This window comes from Semicossyphus pulcher, unplaced genomic scaffold, assembly GCF_022749685.1.
Source record: "Semicossyphus pulcher isolate SPU_LCO1_2020_fin unplaced genomic scaffold, fSemPul1.0.p SCAF_9, whole genome shotgun sequence".
NCBI classification, from domain to species: domain Eukaryota; kingdom Metazoa; phylum Chordata; class Actinopteri; order Labriformes; family Labridae; genus Semicossyphus; species Semicossyphus pulcher.
In genome coordinates this window covers 28,987,583-28,996,073 of record NW_027211770.1, presented here as the reverse complement: position 1 = coordinate 28,996,073, position 8,491 = coordinate 28,987,583, and the positions used below count along the sequence as shown (strand labels likewise).

The following is an 8,491-nucleotide window of genomic DNA, read 5'->3' as shown; positions in this document are numbered from 1 at the left end:
TTTTTAAATGTTACACTGTTTGTCTGTGTGTTTCGTGAAACTTTGTGTTTTCTAAAATGTTTTGGTCTCGTGAAATGTAATTTTCTTAAACGTTGCGTCACCCGTATTGTTGTTGTATTTTCTGAAATGTTTTTGTGTTAATGTCTTATGAAATGTTGGTTAAGTGAAGTGTTGTTCTTTGTTGTTTTCGTTTGTGTAATGTGTAATCTTGTGATTTGTGAAAATTCGCGAATTTTTTCTGAAATGTAGGTATTTGTGTCTTCTGAAACGTGTTTAGTGAAAAGTGAAGTGTAATCGTGTTTCATTCTTTTTTTTTGAGACTTTTTTTGTGTTTTGTGAAGTGCTGTGTCATGAAATGTCAGTGTTTTGTAAAGTGTTGTCTTTTCTGAAATTTTGTTTTTGAAATTGTTGTTTTGTAAAATTGTGTGTTTTCTGGAATGTGGTTATGTTTTGGAAAATTATGTGTTTTGATCTTCAAGGGAAGCGCAGAAATATAAAGTTAACACTGATCATATTCATACCTTTGTTTAATTAGACGATCAAGCATGAAGATGAAGAGCTCACTTTACATCCTACTCTGTCTGTCCATCAAGATGATATAATTTAGTGTGTGTCTGTCTCTTTAAATCAGGTTTCAGGTACATTTTTAAAGTGAGGATCAGCTCTCCAGGTTTGGACCTAAATGATGCTGCAGTGCAGGACGACATCTTACAACACGTGAGTCTTTTTTATAGAAATGTTCTGTCAGATGCAGAGTTAATTAAAGACATTTTAATAATGAGCAGGAATGATTTACCAGTATAATGTGAAACCGGTTCTTATTTATATATCCGCTGCCGATGTCTTTTACCAATGAATGGTCATTACTTTTGAATGGTTGTGAATCTCAATGTGACGTTCTCAATGTGACGTTCTCAACCAACTATTGTTAACTAATCAGCTATCAACTATTGTTAACTAATCAGCTATTGTTTAAGCTTTGCTTATTTTTGTTGTTCTTTTCCTCAGATCAAGCAGCAGCTGAGTAACACAGGAGGGACTGATGGGATCCATACACGATGGAAAAAAAATCCTGATGGACGAGTTTTTATCAAGGAACTAAACCCACAAGGCTGAACAGAGAAGAATCTGCAAACATTTTTTTACTTTAAACTCTGAATTAAAGAGTTTCCATATGCACATATATAACTGTGTGTTGAGTTAAAGTACACATTGATAAGCCCAGTATAGTTACATGTAAATTATTTCACTAGTCTTTTTCCCATTAAAAAAAAAAAGACGATTTAAAGCAACTTCCCAATCACTACATTGCATAACAACACATTAGCATTTAACTTAGCAAAGCAGGTAAATGTCTCAATATTTTCTCTTGAGTTGTTTAAGATCAAACCAGATCAAGTTGGGGCTAGTTTTAAGAACTTTATAGCAGTTACACCTTTTATTACAGTAGGAAGAAAACATAAACATATTTAATTTTCACGTGAATCTAATCTTGTTTTATTATAAAACATAGCTTTATTGTCAAGAAGCCAGGGTAGCTAAAAGGGTACACCGGGAACACGTCATCATCATCCTCACAACAGCTGATCAGACAAAAAAAGCTGATAAACCGCCAAGATGACGGACCAATACTAGTCTGAGGATATTGAAACATTTTAATTTGAAAAACTTTAATTTGTAAACAATAAAGTTAAATGACTGCAGTAACACTACCAAATTTAACATATAACCATTACATTGGTGATTACTTTCTGAGTTGCCTGGAACAGAGGACACGTGTTGCAACAAATTTTGTGACCCCTCAGATTTCATGACAGTGGAAATTTCACGTATTTATCCCACATATTACATTTTATTAACTAATTGTGTAACTGTTAGTCAGATTGCTAGTCCTGTCGTGTTTAGACGGAGTCTCAAAAATCACATAAAATTGCTAACCTCTCTGTAGCTAAAAAAAATTGTAATACTTCTTGTTATGTTATATTTAATATGTATAGACTCCATTTTATTCTTTATAACAATATTTTTCTTTCCTATGTAACCATATTGTTTTTGTTTACTAGTTTACCAAAGCTGTGCATTATTCTGTGTCATATTAAATTTCTTTTTCAATATATTTGTCCAAGTTTTTGGACTTTTTTGCATCTATTTATTTTTTCTTACATTTACAAAAAATTGTGACCATTTTTATATCTATGTGGTTACATTGTTTTCCTAAAGGCTATCGAGTTTTAATCCAGGAAATGATTTGAAGGCACTTGAGTTTGGGTTGTTGAGTGATTTATTCTTCCAAGATTTCCAGAACTGAACACTGTACAGCCACACAATCAGTGCTCTGAGGTTTTTGGTTCACGTTTTAGTTTGTGCAGAACCTTCTTGGTCAACTGTTTACTGTAGCGGTTAATCTTCCAGTGTCCAGGCATCCATCCAAGCAGGAAACGATGAAAATCTGTCCAGGCGAATGCAAACATCTCCCTCCACTCGTTCTCTAAAGCAGCAAAGTCCACGTCTTTTTTCACAGACAGCTTCATTTCTGCAAAATAGTAGTCCAGTAGGCCTGGTACCCTCTTGTCACACTCCTTCTCCTCCATACAGCTTCCTAAAAAATACACAATATCTTTCATGCCACAGCCCCCGCCAACGTACTGGAAGTCCACAGCTGCCACATCTTTCCCACTCTGGGAAAAACAGAAGTTGGCTAACTTTGCATCTCCGTGAACAATGGTTTTAAAGCGACAGTCATTGAGTATCCTGTCAATGTCGCCGGCTGCTGCTTTGAGCTCGGCGTCATCCATGGCCTCCAACTCGTCCGGCCGCGTCTCCAGGTGCCAGTAGGTACCGACAGGCCAGAGACTCTCTGGAGCTACGCCTAAGAAGAGAGAGTGGAAGTGGGCGAGCCAGCTGAGACAAGCCTTTATTTCTCGGTCCTTCACACTGGTCCTAAAAAGAGAAATAAACTTTATTCAGCACAAAGATTTCTATTTCTCTCAACAGGTCTCAATGCCTTAAAAGACCTGAAATTGAAAAACATACAGTGTGTAGGGTGTTTAAAAGGCAGGGCAGTTTAAATGGTAAATGGACTGTACTTATATAGTGCTTTTCTGGTCTTTGCCACCACTCAAAGCTGCTTTTACACATGTCACATTCACCCATTCACACACACACATTCATACACTGATGGCAGAGGCTGCTGTAAACTGCCCAACTGTCAATCAGTTAACACATTCATACCCGATGGCTATGCCACCGGGAGCAATTTGGGGTTCAGTGTCTTGCCCAAGGACACTTCCGATTGAAAGACGGCCGACTCTACCACTGAGCCACAGCTACCCCTTCTTTTGTTTTTATTAATTAATTAATTTTTTAAACACTGTAATCCCCCATGGCATATGTCTGCTGACTGCCGCAGTCGTATTTTCCTAAAACTCTGGCAAGGATACGTATGTGTAACTCTCTCGCCGCTGTCGCCCTGACACAGTGCGCTGAGGACAGGACAGTACGACGCAGGACAGGCGCGCCAGCTTTACATTTCAGTTTGTAATGTTTTTGGTTTTATTATGGTCCTGTGCCAAAGAACAGCTGACTTTCAGATTTATTTTGGGGTCCTCACATCCACATCTAGTAAGCTGTGGAGCTGCGCTTTGCTCATGCTCGTGAAATTTTCTATAAGGCCGGTTTTACGGTCGGTGTCTGACTTTAGTCACGATTGAAACATCTGAACATCTACTAGATGGATTCTATGCAATTCAGAACAAACATTTCGTGGTTCCCAAAGAATAAATCCCACTGACTTTGGTGATCCCTTGAGTTTATCATTTTTTTTGGCTTTTTGCCTTTATTGTATTGTAAAACTCAAGATAGACAGGACATGTGGGGAGGAGAGAGTGGAGAATGACATGCACCAAATGGTTACAGGCCGGGAGTCGAACCAGCGATCAGGACTGAAGCCTCTGTATATGTGGGGCCTCCTGTATCAACTGAGCTAAACCAGTGCCCTGGAGAAATATTTTTAAGATTGAGTTGCTCAAATTGATATTTATATTTGGGGTACTTATGTCCCCAACAAACAAATTATAATGAAAAGAGTCCCGGGCTTTAAACAGGCAACCGTTTCTATACTTTTCACCAACACTGTCGCTGCCATTCAGGACACGAGGAACATGAAGGAGAGTTTTCATTACGTATTTACCGACATGTTACACAAAATATTTTCATTCTACCTTTATTTTATGTTGTTTTTAAGCAGGGAAATTTGTAATTCTTCAGCAGAGTTACAGTATTTTGACCATTTCACACACGAGTATATAAAACAGTGATAATGAGGATTAAAAAAAACAAAGATTATGAGAATAATGTTGTAGTATCTATGAAAACATATAGATAAAATTGTATTTATTGTATATAAATGTCAAATAATTTACTGTCAGCAGGGGAAGGGGAGGTCATGAGAATTTAAATTCATGACCTTTCTATCATCTTTGCTCCTTCCCTGCTCTTTCACACTGATTTTTTTAATCATTTCTCTTCCATACCAATAACATGTTAAAAAGTGTATTTATTTAAACTCCTAAGCTTTGCGACGCTACAGACTTCGAACAAAATGTCCTGCAGTCATACCTTCTCTGATCATAACCAGCCACATCCAGATCCTCCAGCACGATCAGCATCTCGTCTCCATGGGAACAGGCAGCCAAACAGACCGGGATCCGACAGCTCTGATTGGAGGAGTAGTTCTGGTACCAGTGAGTCTCCACCTGGTAGGATCTCACTTTACGTGTGTGTGAGCGATCCGTGCTCCAGCCTCGAGGGTGCTCGGCCTCCTCTGGAAACTTGACGTGTTTGACGACCACAGAGGGTCGGTCGCAGCCCTCCAGGTGCAGCCGGACAATCTCCCCATAACCGCTCCACAGAGTCTGGATCTTTGCACCCACACGCAGAGATGAAGCTCCACACGCCTGCAGGATAAGGTCCTGGTACTCCTGTTTCATCTCTGGTCAAAGATAAACTTTTGGACAAAGGAAAAAAAGTGTGTGTAACAGCATCTTTATAATGGGAGCAGACAATAAAGGTACATTCTGTTCAGTGTTGAAGTCAGAGTACAAATTTGAGGTACTATTTTCTGCAACTTTATACTTCTACTTCACTTTTTTCTCCGAGGCAAATATAGACTTTATACTCCACTACATTTATCTGACAGCTTTAGTTACCAGAGATGGGGACTTGAGACTTGCTGACTTGGACTTGAGTCGACTCAAGTCACTGTTTTGATAACTTGTGACTTGACTTAACAAAAAATAAATGACTTGAGGCATGATGACTCAGAGGACTTGCGTGTGTTCATAAGTTTTAATGTTAACTGTTAAATATAAAATGATAAAATTCTATGTTGTCAAGTTTCTAACTATCAAGTTTGTACGCAGCGCAAACTGGGAATTATGATTGGACGACTCAAAAAGCTCCTCGTATGTGATTGTCATGATTGGATGACTGGCTGTCAGTCAAACTCCTCGCTATGGCAACACGCAACATCAAAGCCCCCAAAGAGAAGCCTCATCAGTCGTACTCGTTACTACTCAATACTGTCTCCCATCGTCATGCGTCTGTGCCAAGATAATACTGATACAATTCATTGTCATACTTTTTGAACAGGTTATATAAATTGGACAATAATATCATTATTAGACAGGCTGCTAACACCTTGTGTTTTCTCTTTATAAAGACCGGATACTACAGGTAAGAGTGCTGGATCTTGGGTGGAAAATGTGACTTGACTTGCCTAAACTAAGGACTCGACTCGACTTGCCCAAGAAATAATTACTCGAGACTTGCTTGAGACTTTGACCAAATGACTTGAGACTTACTTGGGACTTGAGCAAAGAGGACTTGGTCGCAACACTGTTAGTTACTCATCAGGTGTCAAGTTTTTCCACACCTTTTCTGTCAAAACATTTTGTTTTGTTTTTTTAAAGATTTTTTTTTTTGGCTTTTGCCTTTATTGATAGAACAGCTGAAGACAGACAGGAATCGTTGGGGGTAGAGAGTGGGGGATGACATGAACCAAATGATAGGCAGACCGGGAGTTGAACCTGCGTTCAGTGTGATGAGGACTACAGCCTCTGTACATGGGGCGCATGCTCTACCAACTGAGCTAAACCAGCGCCCCGTCTACATTTTGTTGATTCTGAATTTGAATATTTCAGATAAACTGAAGGACCAAGTGTTCATTTTTCCTTAGGGGAAAATCTCCTACATAAATAAAATAACAATTTAAACCCTTCTTGGATTCGCTGAAAATTCATCGTCACAAATCTGAAAACAAAACTGTTTCTTAGCTCATGAAAAGTGGACTTTTAGTAGAGCTCGACCGATACAGAGTTCTTAAGACCAATACAAAACCGATTTTAAAAAACATTTCACAGAGATAAGGCGAAGGATATTTGAAAGAAAAAAAACGTTTTAACTTAGATTTTATACCAGTTTTCCACTAGTATGACTTAAGAAGGTACTCAAAAGGCATTATAGCATTATAATATAATGTCAAGTAATTCTAGAGTGACCATGTCTGCTTAGCTGCTCTGCAACATGTTCTGCACACAGTGCTGAAGTATTGTGAACAGTGCAGTAGACGTAAACGATGCGATGGTGCCATAATTAAATCGCCCCGAGCATTGTTTTCTGCATTATATGTTCGACACTTTCGGTTTCAGACTTTATTTATCCCAGAGGGAAATTCAGTTTCACAGCAGGGCTACTGCAATTTTCAAATCGCAGGAGGAGCAATATTTTAATTTGAATATTGTGCTGCAGAGATGCTCTGGCCTACACATCATACACAGACGAAATTATCAAATATCTTCGCTTGATACAGATCTCTGCAAAAATCACAACATAATCCCTAATTCAGATTTTTCACTGAAAATGAGAATAATGATGTAAAAATGATCATTCCCTTTAATATCGCAAATCATATCAAAACAGCAATTACATATTTTTAAAAATCATTCAGCCCTATTTCACAGCCTACCAAATAACATACGGATAGAAATTAACAAGCAAACAAGAAAACGTAACACGCAGTCTCAGCAGCATTCAGACAACAACAACATGTCAGTGACTTCAGCTCAAGGATTTGGAACCGGAGCACATAGCGGCAGACGCACAGGTCGCCAAGTGAGAAGCCAGAACAGTTTAATAACCCAAGTGCACAGGAACTGTGTAAAATCAATGACTGCTGTCAGCATTTTACAGTCTGATAGCAGAAGGAATAAAAGAGTTGGAGTATCCGTTTGTTCTCCTCGGAGAAGCAAGATAGCGCCGCCCTGAGGGCATTAAAGAGAATACAGCTGAGAGAATATAGTCTGAATTACTTATGATGCTTTTGGCTTTCTGGATGACGCGTTTTACTTCAGAGGGAGCTCAAGTTATTAAGATGGACTCCAGCAGACTTTAACAGTGTAGTTCAGACTGTTCTTGTCCTTCACAGACATACCATTAAACCAGCAAATTAAGAAAAGGTAAAATGACTTTGAATAAAAGGAGATTAGAAGCTACATAAAATGTTTTCACAGACACTAGAAGAGCTCAGCCTCCGCATCAAATGTAGTCTTTGATATCTGCACATATATCAGCAATCAGGTAAATGTTTTTGTCACAGGCCCGAATCTGTCAACCGATCTTACAACTTCGACATACGTCTCTACTTTTTTAGAAATACTCGGTTCTCACAGAAGACAGCACTGCTACAAACATATGATGATCTTATAAGATGTGTTGCATTGCTGCAGGAAAAAGCCACCTATGAGTATATGAAGTAGTTAAAAATAAGCTCAAACATCACAACAGGAAAATGCAACCTACACACTAATACAGCAGTAATATTCACACACACACACACACACACACACACACACACACACATTACAAAAACACTGAGCATTTTACATTTTTTCTTAACTCTTCTGAACACACATCTACTATAAAAACCATGTTACTATAGTGTCACTATGTGTTAGTATCTCTTACCTTACAGGCGGCACTCCTTCCTTCTTTCTCACGCCACCAACACCACCATTTCCATGACGTGTGAAACATAAGCCATGATAAAAAACAAATTGTAAGTACACTTTGTAACTTTACCTGTCTCCTTTATGCAAAAAACACTGAGCACAAATTCGGCTCATGTCAAATTTGTCTCACTGGCCAGAAACAGGAAGTATTCACCACAGCCTTCTGCGTGCTGTTTAAAGCTACAGTCATGACATTAAGTTAGATGATTGAACACTGCTGCCACCTGCCGGACTGGAGTGTATCAGTGTAACACGTTTGGTCACTGTGATAGTACGTAATTTATAATAATTGAATTGAATTGAATGCTTTTATCGTCATTATACACACACAGTGTACAACGACATTAATAGACAACTCTTGTGGTGCAAAAAAAGAAATAAAATAGTAAGAATAAGAAAGATATACAGTAGAAATGAATATAAGC

The 8,491-nt window shown here is 38.4% G+C and overlaps 1 protein-coding gene across 1 annotated transcript; it reads right to left on the bottom strand.

The window, feature by feature from the left end:
• Window positions 1-2,102: 2,102 nt before the first annotated feature.
• Window positions 2,103-8,186, bottom strand: pkdc (protein kinase-like domain containing). The gene is made up of 3 exons (XM_069657022.1): window positions 8,023-8,186; window positions 4,618-5,005; window positions 2,103-2,940 (listed from the first exon to the last, which is right to left on the bottom strand). The coding sequence occupies exons 2-3, from the start codon at window positions 4,986-4,988 to the stop codon at window positions 2,328-2,330; spliced, it is 984 nt and encodes a 327-aa protein (XP_069513123.1). The 5' UTR covers window positions 4,989-5,005; window positions 8,023-8,186; the 3' UTR covers window positions 2,103-2,327.
• Between the last annotated feature and the right edge of the window lie 305 nt (window positions 8,187-8,491).

What these genes read in the sequence shown, in the direction of transcription:
- pkdc (XM_069657022.1), bottom strand. Translation starts at nt 4,988, where the DNA reads ATGAAACAGGAGTACCAGGACCTTATCCTGCAGGCGTGTGGAGCTTCA. An exon ending in GCTGGTTATGATCAGAGAAG is followed by an intron (nt 2,941 to 4,617) that starts GTATGACTGCAG and finishes TTCTCTTTTTAG; the next exon opens with GACCAGTGTGAAGGACCGAG.